We start from the raw sequence: 18560 nt of genomic DNA, 5'->3' as shown, positions 1-18560 counted from the left end.
ACATTTTTGAATGTGCAAAAATCGCTAGATGGTCATGCTAAAAAGCCTGTAACGTCACCATGTTTAAGATTATCCACATTCCACTCACCACATAAGCACAGGTAGGAACAACAAATACAGATGTAAAATTTCATGTTGAAATTCTAAGCAGTTGTTTGAAAAAAAAAAAACAGGGCCTTTTTTTTTGCTCACCCTGTACAGTAATAACAGAATTAAGGATGCCATGCAATACAAATTTGGGCAGATTTACCTTTCTGGTATATTAATTTCAATCATTTGTTAAGTGTTCCTGTAGAAGATAAGAGGAGAGCTATCTTTGTTCCTCTTTTCTTGCTTATGAAATATAACCTACTATTGGTAAAGTCAATTTGTAACTTGGTAAATATCTACTGACAATGGACAAATAATATGAAAGCAGAAAGCTTGTCATTATTGGTTTCTTTTTAAGACAAAATATGACATTGCTTGTGTCCTCATTGGCTATCTCTTTAAGCTTTCCTTATCTTCCTTATAGAAGTTAATGCTTTTGATCTAATTGTTGCAGAAATTATATGTCTGTCTGTTTTTGGAGCAGTGCTCGACTTTGAATGAGAAGCTTGACCTACTGCTTCAGGCTCTTCACGCTGAAGCCCAGGCTGCGCCAGGGCTTTCACGTGCCACTCCACCTATTGTAGAAGAAGAAGCCGAAGAGTTGTCAAGCGAGGACTCCTTTTCTGAGAGCAAGGAGCAGCTAACAGAAAGCATTTCCAAGTCTTCCACTCAGAAAATCTTCAAACCGCGAGAGCAGTTAATGCTGCGGGCAAACAGTTTAAAGAAGGCAGTAAGGCAGATCATTGAACAAGCAGAAAAAGGTATGTGTCAGTTGTATCCCGCTGCTTGTTAACTTAACCATCTGTTAGTTAAGTGGTTTTTCACCTCTTACAAGTTTCATTTATATTTTTGAAAAGTGTTAAATTTTTTTTTTATATCAACTACAAGCGTTATTTTGCAGTATAATTAAAAAATGGAGGATCATGCAATGATTGGGTGGTGAGGTGGTTGGGGGCTTGTCCCCCTTGTTAACCCCTCCATGTCTCTGAGCTATATCCTACCAATAAGTAAAAATTGTATTGTAAGTGATATTGCATTTAGATCTATTTTTGGGAGCTGCCTTAACTTTAGCCACTAAGCTAATTGGGCATTGGTCTGAATATTGACCGGTACCCAGACATACCCAATTATTCAATGTTGGAGGCCAGGGCATAATTCAGCCCACAGCTGTCAGCAGCTTTTTAGTTTTTTTTTAATCTGCTGGTTTATGCATTACTGGTTGTCTGTATCAGCCCATCTTATTAAAATCTAATCTTCTATTTCTGCATCGCTCATACCTAGGTAGGCTCAAGGCGATTTAAAGAGGGGAGTGAGGAAGGAGAAGGGGGAGGAGGAGTGGGAGAAGAGAAGAGGAGGGTAGGAGGGGGTTGGGAGAAGGGTGGAAGGGGGAGGAGAGGATACAGCTGATTAAGTGTCAAATAGATGAGTTTTCAGTTTCTTCTGAAATATGGAGTAGTTAGGTTTCGTACTGGTCATTTCAGTAAGGCCATTCCAAGTTTTTACGCCTAGAAAGGTGAGCATGGAGTGGAAAACACATTTTTATTGCAGATTTTTGTGGAAGGGAGATTTAGAAGTATTCTGTTGAGGGTTCAGCGTGAAGTTGACCATGCCTTGGAGAAGAGCTGGATAAGAGATGCTGCGGAGTTTCCGTAAAGTATACAGTGAATGATGCATGAAGTTTTGAAGGTTATTCGTGATGGAATAGGTAGCCAGTGCAGTTGCCTGATGAAGTCTTTAATCGAGTCATATTTTCTCAGGTTGAAGATTAGTCTGACAGCAGTGTTTTGGATAAGTTGCATTTTATGAATCAGAGTGGTGTTGATTCCCAAGTAGATCTCCTGTTCGGCTTTTAGATACTCTTAAAATATTAGATTGCTATAAACTGTAGACACTAAACTCAGTTTGGAACCCAGGTAGCTTCTTGCTAAGAGATTTTTTTTTCTTTATGTCAATTATGTTCTATTTAGTCATTTTTGTACATGTACTTACTCAAATATTAACAATACAATCACAGGGCTCTAAAGCATACCGGTTTCCAGAAGTAATTATAATGAGCCATTTTACATATTCATCTATCTTAGATCTAGCTGATCTTAAATCAGAATATTGATGTTTCTCAATGATTATATTTTCATATTTCTGATATAAAGACACTTTAGCTATGAATTTTTAAGGTTTGCTTGTATGTCTATTTTACTATGTTCTTCAAATTATGTATGTATATTCTGTTAACCGTTTAGTTGTAAATGGTATAGAAATTTTTAAATAAATAAATATTCCACTACATTTATACATCAATAATAACAGTGTTTCTCCAGTTATTTATCACAGCTGGTCAGTCATGTTTTAATAAGGAGGCATTAAGTATTTTCGTACACTCTTACTTGATCAGACTATGGAAACATTTTATTATGCTATGAAACCTACTGTGCTCTAACATCTCCAGAACATTCAAAAGTGTAGCCATTATTTTGCACAGCAGGGAAATAACCCCATGCCTTCCCTTTGCTGGCTTCAGAACTTTGACTTCCCGTGGTCTTCCAGGTCAGCTTTAAAGATTTGCTTTTTGTTCATAAAGCATTCTTTCATAGTCCTCCAGCTGATTTAGTCTTTCATAATCTTTCGTTATCTTCTCCTTCAAGGTTAGAAAATATCAATCTCTGTCATCTTCTTTCACCATTGCTTGCTAGATTGGAGTCTGTACATAAGTTGGCAGTATTTTATGTTGTGTCTCTGTTCTAAAAAGCTGTACCTACATATTTAGGAACCTGAAATATTTTATGACAAGTTTAAAAGGGCCTCAGTACTCTTATTTTGAATATGGCACATTTTGTAAACTTCAGTTGTATCCCCCTCAGCTGTCTCTTTTCCAAGCTGAAGAGCCCTAACCTCGGTTCTTGGGCCTGTCTTGTTCAATATTTTTATAAACGATCTGGAAGAGGAAACAACTTGCAATATAATAAAGTTTGCAGACGATACAAAACTATGTCGGGCGGTTGACTCTCAAAGGGACTGCGAGGAACTCCAGAAGGATCTGAACAAGCTAGAAGCATGGGCAACAAAGTGGCAGATGAATTTTAACATAAACAAATGCAAGGTGATGCATCTAGGAAAAAAATACAAAGAACACTAAACTAAACTAAACTAAACCTTAGGTTTGTATACCGCGCCATCTCCGCAAGCGCAGAGCTCGGCGCGGTTTACAGAATTAAGAGGAAAGGAACTACAATGAAGGATAAAGGAGAGGGACTAAGAGGATAGAGAGGGACAGAATACTGGAGAATGGGAGGTGATTAGATTTTTGCAAAGAGCCAAGTTTTCAAGTGTATACGATGTATAAGATGTTGGGGGCGACATTAGCAAAATGCGAACAAGGGATTTGGGGGTACTGATTGACAGAACCCTAAAGCCTTCGGCACAATGTGCGGCAGCGGCGAAGAAAGCATACAGGATGTTGGGCATGATTAAGAAGGGGATCACGAGTAGATCGGAAGATATAATAATGCCACTTTATAGAGCGATGGTCAGACCGCAATTGGAATACTGTGTCCAACACTGGTCTCCATACCTCAAGAAAGATATAACTCTGCTGGAGAGGGTACAGAGGCGAGCCACAAAACTTGTCAAGGGATTGGAGAATTTGAGCTACAAAGAGCACCTTAGTAAATTGGGACTGTTTACCCTCGAGCAGAGAAGACTGAGAGGGGATTTAATAGAGACTTTTACAATAATAAAGGGATTTGATAAAATCGACCAAGAAGAAGCAAAGCTTTAATTTTTTTTTATTTTTTTTATTTTTTTTTTCTTCTTAGCTATTTCTGGGCGAGAATCCAAAGCTTTACCCGGTACTGTGCTTGGGTTCCAACTGCCGAAATCTCTGTTAAGACTTACTCCAGCCCATCTACACCCTCCCAGCCATTGAAGCCCTCCCCTGCCCATCCTCCTCCAAACGGACACAGACACAGACCGTACAAGTCTGCCCAGTAACTGGCCTAGTTCAATCTTTAATATTATTTTCTGATTCTAAATCTTCTGTGTTCATCCCACGCTTCTTTGAACTCAGTCACAGTTTTACTCTCCACCACCTCTCTCGGGAGCGCATTCCAGGCATCCACCACCCTCTCCGTAAAGTAGAATTTCCTAACATTGCCCCTGAATCTACCACCCCTCAACCTCAAATTATGTCCTCTGGTTTTACCATTTTCCTTTCTCTGGAAAATATTTTGTTCTACGTTAATACCCTTTAAGTATTTGAACGTCTGAATCATATCTCCCCTGTCTCTCCTTTCCTCTCGGGTATACATATTCAGGGCTTCCAGTCTCTCCTCATACGTCTTCTGGCGCAAGCCTCCTATCATTTTCGTCGCCCTCCTCTGGACCGCCTCAAGTCTTCTTACGTCTTTCGCCAGATACGGTCTCCAAAACTGAACACAATACTCCAAGTGGGGCCTCACCAATGACCTGTACAGGGGCATCAACACCTTCTTCCTTCTACTGACTACGCCTCTCTTTATACAGCCCAGAATCCTTCTGGCAGCAGCCACTGCCTTGTCTCACTGTTATTTCGCCTTTAGATCTTCGGACACTATCACCCCAAGGTCCCTCTCCCCGTCCGTGCATATCAGCTTCTCTCCTCCCAGCATATACGGTTCCTTCCTATTATTAATCCCCAAATGCATTACTCTGCATTTCTTTGCATTGAATTTTAGTTGCCAGGCATTAGACCATTCCTCTAACTTTTGCAGATCCTTTTTTATATTCTCCACTCCCTCTTCGGTGTCTACTCTGTTACAAATCTTGGTATCATCTGCAAAAAGGCACACTTTTCCTTCTAACCCTTCAGCAATGTCACTCACATACATATTGAACAGGATTGGCCCCAGCACCGAACCCTGAGGGACTCCACTAGTCACCTTTCCTTCCTTCGAGCGACTTCCATTAACCACCACCCTCTGGCGTCTGTCCGACAGCCAGTTTCTGACCCAGTTCACCACTTTGGGTCCTAACTTCAGCCCTTCAAGTTTGTTCAACAGCCTCCTATGAGGAACTGTATCAAAGGCTTTGCTGAAATCCAAGTAAATTACATCTAGCATATGTCCTCGATCCAGCTCTCTGGTCACCCAATCAAAAAATTCAATCAGGTTCGTTTGGCACGATTTACCTTTTGTAAAGCCATGTTGCCTCGGATCCTGTAACCCATTAGATTCAAGGAAATACACTATCCTTTCTTTCAGCAACACTTCCATTATTTTTCCAACAACTGAAGTGAGGCTCACCGGCCTGTAGTTTCCTGCTTCATCCCTGTGACCACTTTTATGAATAGGGACCACATCCGCTCTCCTCCAATCCCCAGGAATCACTCCCGTCTCCAGAGATTTGTTGAACAAGTCTTTAATAGGACTCGCCAGAACCTCTCTGAGCTCCCTTAGTATCCTGGGATGGATCCCGTCTGGTCCCATCGCTTTGTCCACCTTCAGTTTTTCATTACTAACTTTTTCGGATGTGACACGGACAAGAGGTCACAGACTGAAACTGAGTGGCAGCAGGTTCAGGACGAATGTCAGGAAGTTCTTTTTCACACAGCGCGTGCTGGGAATTTGGAATGCTCTCCCGGAGGATGTTGTGACAGAGATTACTGTTCTGGGATTCAAGTGCAAGTTGGATGCACACCTTCTTGCAAATCATATTGAGGGCTACGGTATATCTGGGTCTCCAATCAGGAGTACCTAAATGGGCCGCCACGTGTGCGGATCACCGGACTGGATGGACCTCGGTCTGATCCGGTGAAGGCTTTTCTTATGTTCTTATTATTTTGGTCGCTTTTCTTTGAACTTTTCCTATTTCTACTGTATCTTTTTAAAGATACAGCAACCAGCACTGAGCACAATACTGAAGGTAAGGTTGCACTATGGAGTAATATAGACGCATTATAATATTCTCTGTCTTATTTACCATCCCTTTCCTAATAATTCCGTCCAGATGTGCATCACTTTCCATTTGTCTACATTAAATTTCACTCCTTAATTGTCTAGTAGTCCAACTGACTCCTTCACAAACATTTTGCTTTGAATGTTCTTGAAAAAGTTTTAATATTAGTTTTTGCCTCTACAGCAAGCTTCTTTTCAAAGTCTTTCTTGGCCTACCTTATTACTGTTTTACATCTAACTTGCCGGGACTTGTGCTTATCAGTATTTTCTTCATTAATGTCTGCTTTCCATTCTCCTAAATACATCCTTTCACTGCTTCTTCCATTTACCATTAAGCCACTTAAAAAAAAAATATTGTTTATATTTTATCTGTGCTTCCAAAATGATTTTCTTAAGTAATGTCCATACTAAATGCAAAATTTTAACCTAGGCAACTGCTCCTTTTAGGAGGAAATTATCAAATTGGGCTACCATTTAAAGATGTGCTATTTAACTGTTAACCCCAGGTAATAGTAATTAGGGGCTCCTTTTACGAAGGTGCGCTAAGCGTTTTAGCGCATGCACTGGATTAGCGCGTGCTATAGCGCACGCTAGCTGAAAATCTACCGCCTGCTCAAAAGGAGGCGGTAGCAGCTAGCGCGCGGGGCATTATAACGCGCACTGTTCCGCGCTTTAAGGCCCTAACGCGCCTTCATAAAAGGAGCCCTAGGTCTCATTGCATAAAATGGGATCTGTGCTAAAATAGCTTGAGTTAGTGATGAAATAACATGTCTTAATGGTAGCCCATGTTGATAACTAACTCATTCCTTCATCTTATCATAGTTTTGCTTTCTTAAAATTTAGTGCTACTGTAGCAGCCTATTTAGTCTCTTTCTTCCAGTAATGATAAATTGGATGTTGTTGTGATCATTATTGCTTTGCAGCCCTACTAATATTAACCCCTTGAACCAGATTCATCAGATATGATTTTTTTTTACTGGATCCCTACTGAATTTGAGAGAAGATTCTTATTTTTTTTTAATCCTCATGAGCATTGGAGCATTTACCTTGCCAGCCCAAAGTAGAAACCTCTACCGCAGCAGGTGTAAATGTGTGCATGAGGATCTTTGCGATTCTGGGCTTGGTTCTGAGTACTTAATTTTGTAACTGTATGCATATATTGTATTTATAAAATACAGCTCCTACAAATTCCATTAATGTTTTTAACTATGCTATTTTGCTTTGAAGTTGTGGATGAACAGAATGCCCATACTCAAGAACAAGTGATCCAGTCATCTATAGAGTATACTAAAGAAGAAGATGAATCTAAAGAAGATGAAAAAGAAGATGACACAAAGGAACCAGAGTCTTTATCAGGTGAATAACACTTTTGTTGTTTAATACTTCTTATAAATAAAGTATCTTTCCATCTTGCCATAGCTACATTTGAGGGTCTCTCAAGCTGTTGTCTCATCTGCACCAGAATGTTTCCTTAATCTTTGGGAAATCTACCAACCACCCCGTAAATTGAGATCTGAGGGTGGGATACAGTTGATTAATGTCAAGGAAGATAGAATTCTTTATGTGAAAATTTTTTCTATTGTTGAAGTAAAACTTTGAAATTCTCTTCCAGGGGCTTTGTGATTGTGTGGAAATTGCATGTGGTTCAAGATTCACACACAATTATTTGTAGATGTCTTCATGTGATGCTTAAAGGAGGCCATTGCTTTATCCGTTTTGTTATGTTCTTTAGAATTGAGAGATACTGAAGATGTCTAGAGTAATATGTTATTTTAGTATTTTTAGGATTAGTTATTGTTTATCCTTGTGAACTGCTTCTTTTAATATTATATATGTTCCTTGTGTCCACCACCTAGATTTTAAACGGTTTACTAATTTTTTTAAAATAAATAAATAGAAATACTATGGGCACCAGTTGCCTTACTTCCTTTACTGTGCTCAGAAGTTAGTCAAGCCTTGGAGTTTTGTCTCCTCAGCTCAGATCAAAGTTGCTAAATTGTGAATAATTGGGGGCTACTTTTTCTTGGGATTGTTTACAACAGATGAGTCTTACAAAATAGTTGAATCGTATATTGATATTTTTCATAGTAAAATACTCTTAATATATCCAGAACTGCTCGCAGTACGCAGTTCATCCATTTGCTTGTTTTTTAAAATTTCAAGGTGGTGTTACATAGTGGTAGAGAGCAGTAGCGTATCAAGGGGGGTGGGTGGGAGGGTCCGCACCGGGTACACGCTCCAAGGGGGTGCACAGCCGGCCGGATCCGGAATCTCCCGCGCTGCTTCAATCGGTACTTCAGCGCGGCTGCCGTACTTAGAGCAAAGTCGGCAGCTGCGCTGAAGTGAAGAAGGTCCCGCGATGACTGGGAAGAGGTAAGTGACGTCGGGGGGGGGGGGGGGGACCAACAGCCGCAGTCATCGCGGGATCTTGCCGCAACTAATTGCGTCTGCCGGCCCAGCCCCCTCCGACGTCACTTACCTCTTCCATCCGAGCAGAGGCAGTCATCGCGGGACCTTTGGGATGCAGAAAGAAAGGAGATCAGGGTGGTAGGGAATCATGCTAAAGGGTGACAAAGGGGGGTCAGGGTGGTAGGGAATCATGCTGAAAGGTGACAAAGGGGGGTCAGGGTGGTAGGGAATCATGCTAAAGGGTGACAAAGGGGGGTCAGGATGGTAGGGAATCATGCTAAAGGGTGACAAAGGGGGGTCAGGGTGGTAGGGAATCATGCTAAAGGGTGACAAAGGGGGGTCAGGGTGGTAGGGAATCATGCTAAAGGGTGACAAAGGGGGGTCAGGGTGGTAGGGAATCATGCTAAAGGGTGACAAAGGGGGGTCAGGGTGGTAGGGAATCATGCTAAAGGGTGACAAAGGGGGGTTAGGGTGGTATGGATGCGTGGTGGAGGGAGAGAAAGGGGCAGATGCTGATGGAATTGCAGGGAAAGAGACATAAGGGGAAATGATACTGCATGGAATTGGGTTGTAGGGAGCGAAAGGGGGCAGATGATGGAAGTGGGCAGAAGGGACAGATGATGGAAGTGGGCAGAAGGGGCAGATGATGGAAGTGGGGAAAGAGGAGGGCAGATGATGGAAGGAGGGGGGAAAGAGAGAGAAGGGGCAGATGATGGAAGTGGGGAGAGAGAAGAGGGCAGATGATAGAAGGAGGGGATAAATAAAAGGAGGGCACATGATGGGGAAAAAGGATTGAGTTAGGGAAATACTGGAGGGGCTGAGGGAAAGAGGTGGCGAGCTGTAGGTAGACAGTAAAAAAGGAAATTGATGAGCGTGCAGTAAGAACGTAATCTAGATGGATGCAGAAAATAAATTGAAAAGGAAAATGAGGGAAGAAAGGGATTGCAGAAGAGAGGTGTGGGAGAGGTAAGGAGAGGAGAGAGATGCCAGACCAATGGGGGTGAAAGGAGAGATGGAAGGGGGAGGCATACAGTTTCTGGAAGGGACATCGAAGGAGAGAAGATGCCATATAGGAGGCAGAGAGATGGCAGACAGTGGATGGAAGGAAGAGAGTAACAAGAAGATGAGGAAAGCAGAAATCAGAGAAGACAAAGGTAGAAAAAAAAATTCTATTTATTTATTGCTTTAGGAGACGTGTCACTGTTTCTGTGGTGTTGCATTGTATGCAGAGTCCAGCTTCTTGCTGGTTCAATTTAACCTTTGTCTATGTATTTCTATTTTATCCCCACTTTTACAAAACTGTGGATCATTTTTTAGCACCAGCCGTGGTGGTAGCAGCTCTGATGCTCAGAATTCTATGAGCATCAGAGCTGTTACCACCATGGCTAAAATCCACACTACAGTTTTGTAAAAGGGGGAGGGGTTAGTTTGTGATGACATATTCCATACTAGGCGAAGGTGTTTTCTGTGTGTTCGAAAGACATGGTTTTCTGTTAGGATTGACGGTGTAGGATTGATCTGTACTGGTCTGGCTTGTTTAGTTTTACAATGGGTGTATTGATGTACTGCTCACTGCAATATGTAAGATGCTACCTTTTCCTAGGTACTCATGTGTGACATGTGGATAGTTACTAAAAATCATGTTTTTCGTACAGATGGGGGGAGGGGGTGCCAAAAAGTGATGGGCCCCGGGTGTCACATATGCTAGGTACACCACTGGTAGAGAGGAGGGGTGAAACAGCATTGGAGAAAATGCTGGGGTCGATGGCCTGAAGATTCCTAACTGTACAGGTGGAGATCAGCTGGGGCTGGGGGGGAAGATGAAGGATTATGAAAGTTATCAGATGATGGTCAGAGAGGGGAAGGACTGCCACGGAGAAATTTGTGATAGAGCAGTTGTAGAAGAAGACAAGATCAAGGCAGTGTTCATTCTGGTATGTAGGCGTGGTAGAGCACAGCTGAAGATCAAATGAGGATGTTAGGGCTAGGAACCTAGAAGCATAAGAGTCAGAGGGGTTGTTAGCATTAATGTTGAAATTACCAAGAATGAGGAAGGGAGATGAATGTTCAAGAAAGAGGGACAACCAGGAGTCAAAGTCAGTGAGGAATGGAGAAGGATTTATCAGGGGGTCAGTAAATGGACTTCTACATGGAGGGATAGAGGAGCAAAAAGATGGTTAGAGTGGCCTTCAAAGGAAGAGAAGTGGTGGGACTGAGATAGAAGAAGGGGTTGAAATCTGCAAGAGGGTAAGAGCAGTAGCCTACATCACCTCCATGACCAGCTGGGTGAGGCATATGAGAGAGCAGGTAGCCTCTATGAAACAGGGTGGCAGCTGAAGTAGAGTCATCCAGGCAGATCCAGGTTCTCATCAGTGTGAGCAAATGGAAAGATTGAGAGATGAAAAGGTCATGGACATAGACAAGCTTATTGGAGACAGAGTGGGCATTCCAGCTCGTCCTGGTCATTGAATCACTGCACATTTAAATTTTGGATGATTTGTCCTTCTTTTGTATTGTTTTAGCTATTATGTATGTGGATACATTATAAACCGCCTAGGAATTTTATAGGAATTTTAAAAATAAATAAATAAATATCAGCAAAGGTGGAAAGATGAGGAAACGAGAGCCGGCATGATTAGAAGGTGAAGTGAAAGAGGCTATTAGAGCCAAAATATTCTGTAAACAAGGAAAAAGGATCCAAAGGAAGAAAATAAGAACATAATAGCCTTACTGGGTCCATCAAGCCCAGTAGCCCGTTCTCATGGTGGCCAATCCAGGTCACTAGTACCTGGCCAAAGCCCAAGGTGTAGCAAGAAGAGACAAAAACACTGACAAGTTAGATGCAAAGCATTGATAAAGAAAGCTAAAAAAGAATATGAAAAGAAACTTGCAAAAGAGGCAAAAACTCAAAACAATTTTTTTTAGGTACATCAGAAAACCTTTGAGGAAATCCGTGGGACCGTTGGATGATCAAGGAACAAAAGGCCATAGTGGAAAGACTGAATGAATTCTTTGCTTCTGTCTTTGTGGAACATAAGCAATGCCTCCGCTGGGTCAGACCTGAGGTCCATCGTGCCCAGCAGCCCGCTCACGTGGCGACCCAACAGGTCCAGGACCTGCACAGTAATCTTCTATCTATACCCTTCTATCCCCTTTTCCAGCAGGAAATTGTCCAATCCTTTCTTGAACCCCAGTACCGTACTCTGCCCTATTACGTTCTCTGGAAGCGCATTCCAGATGTCCACCACACAAGAAGATGTAAGAGATCTACCTGAACTGGAAATGATTTTCAAGGGTGATGATGCAGAGGAACTGAAAAATCTTGGTGAATCTGGATGATGTACTAAGCCAAATTGACAAGTTAAAAAGTGATAAATCACCTGGACTGGATGGTATACTTCCCATGGTACTAAAATAACTCAAACATGAAATTGCTGACCTGCTGTTAGTGATCTGTAACCTGTCACTAAAATAGTCTGTAGTATCTGAAGATTGGAGGGTGGTCAATGTTACGCCTATTTTTTAAAAGGTTCCAGGGGAGATGCGGGAAATTATAGACTTGTAAGCCTGACTTCAATGCTGAGCAAAATGGTGGAAACAATTATAAAAAATAAAATTGTGGAACACAGACAAACATGATTTAATGAGACAGAGTTAACATAGTTAACATAGGTTTAGCAGAGGGAGATCTTGCCTCACCAATTTGCTTGACTTCTTTGAAGCTGTGAATTAACATGTGGATAAAGGTGAGCCAGTTGATGTAGTGTATCTAGATTTTCAAAAAGCTTTTGACAAATTTCCTCATGGGTTGCTCCTGAGAAAATTAAAAAGTTATGGGATAGGTCGCAAAGTTCAGTTGTGGATTAGGAATTGGTTTTCAGATACAAAATAGAGGGTAGGGATAAATGAGCCATTTTGCTCAATGGAAGAGAGTAAACAGTGCCGCAGGAATCTGTACTGGGACCATTGCTATTTAACTTATTTAAAAATGGCCTGGAAATTGGGGAACAATGATTGAGGTGATTAAATTTACAGATGACACTAAACTGTTCAAAGTTGTTAAAGCGCATGTGGATTACGAAAAATTGCAGGCAGGCCTTAGGAAATTGGAAGACTGGGCGTCCAAGTGGCAGATGAAATTTAATGTGGACAAATGCAAAGTGATGCACATTGGAAAGAATAACCCAAATCACAGTTACCGGATGCTAATAATAATAATAATAATAATAACTTTATTTTTCTATACCGCCATAGTCAGGCGACTTCTAGGCGGTTTACATTATAAGAAGGCTGGACATTCAGCAAATAGCAAAAATCTTAATACAATACGATATCATAGATCCACTTACAATACAATACAGTGAGTCTAAATACAATAACATATAATACAGTCTAAATACAATAGAATATAATACAGTGAGTCTAAATACAATAACATATAATAAGTCTAAATATAATACCGTACAAGGAGTCTTAATGCAGTACGATAGTCTAAATGGGAAACTTACGTGTTAAATTGGAGATCTATGGGCAAAGAATATCTGAGAGATTTAGGACATCCATAAGTTGGAGTTCTAAGGGTAGAGGATACCAGAAAAGAGGGGCTTCTTGAGAGAGAGAAAGGCGTTTGTTGGGGAGGGGAGTCCTAGTGGGGCAGGGACTGTTTTAGTCAATGAATTTTGCGAATAGGGCGGTTTTGATCGATTTGCGGAATGCATTATAAGTCGTATTGGGTTCGTTTATGTGGTTTTTCAGCCAGATTTGCTGTCTGTTCGCTTGGAACTTAAAGGTTCTGTCCAAGAAGGATTTGTATCTGCAGCCTGTAGTCTTTGGGTAAGCAAAGATGTTTTTGTTTCTGGTCGTTCTAGTGGGGTTGTGTAGGCTGAAGTGAGTTTGTAGGTATGATGGTGCTAGTCCCCAGGCTTGCTTGAAACAGGTGCAAGCAAATTTGAAAAGAATTCTCGCTTCTATTGGAAGCCAATGCAGCTTTTTATAGTAGGGGCTGATTTGGTCATTTTTTCTTAGTCCGAAAATTAGGCGGACGGCGGTGTTTTGTATTAATCTCAGTTTTTTTATTGTCTTTTGTGGGATGCCCAGGTAGATGATATTGCAGTAGTCAAGGAGGGATAGGGTCAGTGCCTGTACCAGCAACCTGAATGATGTAAGGTCGAAGTATTTTTTTATGGTTCTTAGTTTCCATAGTGTGTAAAAGCATTTTTTCACTAGTGAATTTGTGTGGTCAGTCATAGTTAGGTGAGTGTCAAGAGTGATACCCAGTATTTTTATGTTTTTGGAAATTGGGTATTCGTGGTTGTTTATTTTTAGCGATGTTCTCGTAATAGTGTCATTAGGACTAGCCAGGAAGACTTTTGTTTTTTCTGCGTTTAGTTTTAGTTTGAAATTAGTGGTCCATTTATCAATTTCGGTCATTGTGTTTGAGAGGTTATCTACAATGTCTTTTGTGATGTCGTTTAAGGGTATAAGGATGGATATGTCGTCCGCGTAAATGTAGTGTATTAAATTTAGTTTTTGTAGTAGGTGACCCAGGGAGGCGATATAGATATTAAAAAGAGTGGGTGATAGGGGGGAGCCTTGAGGCACGCCTGATGGGTTTGGAGAAGTTTCCATTGCTGATTACCCGGTCCACCTTGGGGGGTTAGCGCCCAAGAAAAGGATCTGGGTGACATTGTAGACAATATGATGAAACCTTCCGCCCAATGTATGGTGGCGGCCAAAAAAGCAAACAAGATGCTAGAAATTATTTTTAAAAGGTTTGTTAAACCAATAGGAGGAAATATTTTTTTACTCAGAGAATAGTTATGCTCTGGAATGCATTGCCAGAGGTTGTGGTAAGAGTGAATAGCATAGCTGGTTTTGAGAAGGGTTTGGACAATTTCCTGGAGGAAAAGTCCATAGTCTGTTGTTGAGACAGACATGGGGGAAGCCACTTCTTGCCCTGGATCGGTAGCATGGAATGTTACTACTCCTTGGGTTTTGGCCAGATACTTAGAACCTGGATTGGCCACTGTAAGAACGGGCTACTGGGCTAGATGGACCATTGGTCTGACCCAGTAAGGCTATTTTTATGTTCACATGAGAAGGGCAGGGAAGAGGGGGGAAGGAAGGGGACAGAAATAAGATTAGTGGCATTGCAGTATGATCCACATGAATAGGGTAGGAGTTGGTTAGGAGGGCCAGGGTTGGGGTTGATTCCACAACAGAGAGCAAAAGAAGGAGCAAGAAGATATGATAGAATGTGAAGGGTGACAGAATGTGAAGCAAGGGAGGGCTTGCTGCATTGCAGGCGAAATGCTTGCAGGTAGAATGGGGATGGCTGATTGAGAGGGAGGAAGTGTTGAAGTTTTAGGGCAGAGAAGAGGGTGGTAGACAAAAGGGAGGGCAAAGTAGTGGGTTCACAGAGTGAGTGATGTGGTGTTACAGAGTTCATTGATTTGGGGTGATGGGGGAGATTGGGGAAAGTCAGTATCAGGAGGGAGAAAAGTGCAGAAGCCATTGTGTTGGAAGGGGAAATGGGATGAAAAAGACTATGTTCAAGTTCAAGTTCAATTTATTTAATATACCGCAAATATAAAACCAAAGTTAAAATCTAAGCAGTTTACAACCAGCCAGTTTAGTTTAACGTCTGATTATCAGAATGACTCACCGTTATCTTTTCCGAGCTTTCTAGTAGACTCCGACTTTGCCATGTAAATGTGGTATGACGAGGTCATTACTATTAAAATAGTAGTAATATGGGCTCATTAATATTTAAATGAGCACTCCAGGCAATTCTCTTTCATCGCTGGGTGATTCTCTAACCTCATTGTGCATCCCTCCTGCCAAGGCACAGGGGGTGGTGGTGGGGGTCCGGGACAGGCAGTGGCAACCGAGGCAGGAGTGAGGGGGTAACTGTTTCCGTAAGCTGAATTTGTAACATTTTCTGTCTCTGAAAGTAAAGTTTTATAATATTAGTAATTTGATAAGTAATACAAATTCTCTTATTTTAATAAGATTATTTAAGTACAATATTGTTCACTTCTAGGATGTTGACACATGTAAGATTTATGACACCATGAATTAAAATGCAGGCTTTTATAACATTATGATTATGCTTTCGTGCTTCTTTTCAAATAGTTAAAGCTGCACCAAGATCCCCAGATAGACGTGCAAGTCGGGGCACTTATTCTCAAACCAGCTCGTTTTCTGCCCCATCCGCACTTGCCAGCAAGGAAAACCTCCCGGTACTGAACACCAGAATAATCTGCCCAGGTAGGAAAAGTGTTTTTCTCCTAAGACAAACAGGATGGCAAAGGTATGTGAGTAAAATCATCTCATGCCACCATCATACAGCATTTTTCAGTGTTCTGAAACATCTGGGAAAAGCTTTTTTTCAAGGACAAGCAGGACGGATAGATAACCACAAATGGGTGATGTCAGCAATGGAGGCCAGTGTGGACACTACCCAGCATTCCTCATAAAAGAAGCATTTGGCAGTGCTGTACAGCACATGTGTGGTTGCCTTCTGCCTGACTAACTAGTTTGTGACCCTCAGTTCTTTAGTTTCCTTGGAGCTGATTGGATGTGTCTGTTTCCGTCTTGCTGTGTGATTTTCTGAAGGGACTTTTTTCTCTTGCCTTTGTGCTTTACAGATTAGTGTTTTGCATGGGACCCTTCTATTATTTATTTTTTCCTCTTCCCTCTTAGTATTTTAGATTTTGTGACTCTTCTTAAGTTTAATTTCTTCTAAGCAGCTCACAACCTACTGAAGCCTGAGCTCTTGATCATGCCAAAAACAACAAAAAGAAAGAGAAGGGCTGTTTAATTGCACCTTTTTCCAATGTCAATTGGAAATTGACATTGCAATTTTTCCAATGTCACAGAAACCTTCCAGTGGTTTCAAAAAGTGTGTCAGGTGCAGGAAGACAATGCTTATGACTGATGCTCACAATTGATGCTTCCTGTGCCTTGTTCCTGATCAAAAGCTCTCTCACAGTAAACTGTTTATAAATGTGGAAAAGAATCAAGGAGATCTCCACTACCCTCAACATTGGACATGCAATAGAACAAAGAAGGTGCAGACTCAGATTCCAGGAATATTTTGCAGAGGCAGACCACTCTTGGGGCTCTGAGATTGAGCCAGAAGACTTCTCAGAGGAGAGATCCCTTAACCCACCTTTAAACCACTCTCCACCACTAGAAAGAAGGAAATTTCCCCCAGAGGAATTCTCTTTTGTTAGGTTTTTGAGTGAAAAGGTGGAAGCTGTTCCATTTAAGTTGGAGGTTAAGGACAAGACCAGGGCTGAAATGTTGGATGTCCTTGATTATGACTCCCCTCCTAAGGAAGCTATAACAGTATCCATTTGGGATGGAGCTTGAATGCACTGTAGAAAAGACGTGTGATCGCTGGCTCTCTCCCTCACAGCACTTTAAAAGTATTTATCAGCATTGTTTTTAGAAGTTTTCTCTTTCAACTAGCTAACTAGCTAAAGGAGCATATTTAAAACTTAAAGATGACAACTACCAGACAAACAAGACTGGATTCAGTGTTTGCAGCTGCAGGAGGGGCAAAACGATCTAAGCCTGATCTTCTATCTCTAACAGCTGCTTGAATTTAAGGGAAAGCAGTTTAGGTAGAAATTCCTCCAGAAAGTTTACTGGATTAGATCCCTCAACTCCTTCTGGCAGTCCCAGAAGGCAGATATTGTTCCTCCTACTCCTGTTATTTGCATCTTCTAACTCTTTAGCGAGTCTAATTACAGTTGTGTGGCTAGAACTAACGCTCAATGCTGGCTTTAGGGTCTAGTGTGCATGGCAATTCAACATGCGCTAAGCCCGCTATCGCAGCTTAGTAAAAGGTGCCCTAAATGTTAACGGTTTAAAAGACCCTATAAAAAGGGAAAAAAATACTTAATTTCTTAAAGAGGCAGAACACATATATATATATATATTTTTTACAAGAGGCACATTTATCTGCTATTGAACCAGCCAAGCTGCAAGGGGATTCGATTAGACATTGTTTTTTTGTGCCAGCAGTGTAGAAAAAAGCTGGTGTGGCAATTCTTATTAATAAAACATTATCTTATTAATAAAACATTAAATTTGATACTTTCTATTCGGACCCATTAGGAAGATGGTTATATATCAACATGACTTCTGGAGATGTTACTCTGATGCTTTTTAATCTTTATGCGCCTAATACTAATCAGGCTAGTTTTTAAAAAAATTTGCAACAAATTATTGTTTCGAAGGCTTTAACTAATTTAATTATTGCAGGAGACTTTAATGCAGTAATAGACCCATGGCTAGACAAACAAAAAAAATTAAGTCTTTAGGTGTGGATCATTTCATGAAAATTTGCGTTTTAAAAGATATATGGCGGATTCTTAATCCTAGTGCCAGAGAGTTTACTTTTTGCTCCTAAATACATCATTTATTTTCAAGAATCAATTATTTTCTAATATCTAACCAGTTAATCCAACAGACTATAAAGACAGGCATTGATCTGATTATTCTAACGGATCATTCTAACGGATCATGTGGTTGGATATCCGAATAGATACAGAACCTTCCCAAAAGTATATTTTGAAATTTAATAATAAGCTGCTTGCTGACTCAAATTTTCTTGAAGAAATAAGACAACAAACATCTGAATTTTTTCAGTACAATTCCTCAGAAAAAGCCTCTTCGGAGACTTTATGGGATGCCTTCAAGGCAATTTTACAAGGTAATATCATAGGTTATTCTGCTCATGTACATAAATTGTTAAGAATGGAGTTTTCTAAATTAGAGGATAATATTCCTGCTTTGGAGTCTCAATTGATCACTCAATGGCATCAAGGAACCTTGAATGCTCTGATGGTAGTTAAATACAAATATAGTGCCATTAGTAGTCAACTGGCCCAGAAAAATCTTTTCATTCCACAAGCGGTTTATTATGGTTGTTCTAACAAAGCAGGAAGATTGCTGGTTAATTATCTTAAAGTTAAAAAATGCAGAGATAAGATATCTGCAATCAAAGATGAATTTGGCAATGTTTATATTCAATAACCTGATATCCTTGCCCAATTTCTAAAATATTACAATAATTTATATTCTTCTGATATGAATTCAAAGGAGACAACTAATGTAAGAAAA

At 40.8% G+C, this 18560-nt stretch overlaps 1 protein-coding gene across 4 annotated transcripts in view; it reads left to right on the top strand.

The window, feature by feature from the left end:
* The window catches only part of DGKH (diacylglycerol kinase eta), a 445542-nt gene that overhangs the window by 352956 nt on the left and 74026 nt on the right, over positions 1-18560 (top strand). For 3 of the 4 annotated variants that reach the window (XM_033948016.1, XM_033948018.1, XM_033948017.1), the window contains 3 exons: positions 572-851; positions 7245-7373; positions 15561-15695. In XM_033948016.1, coding sequence (XP_033803907.1) covers positions 572-851; positions 7245-7373; positions 15561-15695 — 544 coding nt within the window. The remainder of the gene's footprint in view (positions 1-571; positions 852-7244; positions 7374-15560; positions 15696-18560) is intronic. The other variant, XM_033948015.1, reaches the window with a different exon arrangement.

Source organism: Geotrypetes seraphini, chromosome 6 (assembly GCF_902459505.1).
Source record: "Geotrypetes seraphini chromosome 6, aGeoSer1.1, whole genome shotgun sequence".
Taxonomy (NCBI): Eukaryota; Metazoa; Chordata; class Amphibia; order Gymnophiona; family Dermophiidae; genus Geotrypetes; species Geotrypetes seraphini.
Note: the sequence above shows the minus strand (reverse complement) of the source record. Positions and strands in the feature narration are given on the sequence as shown.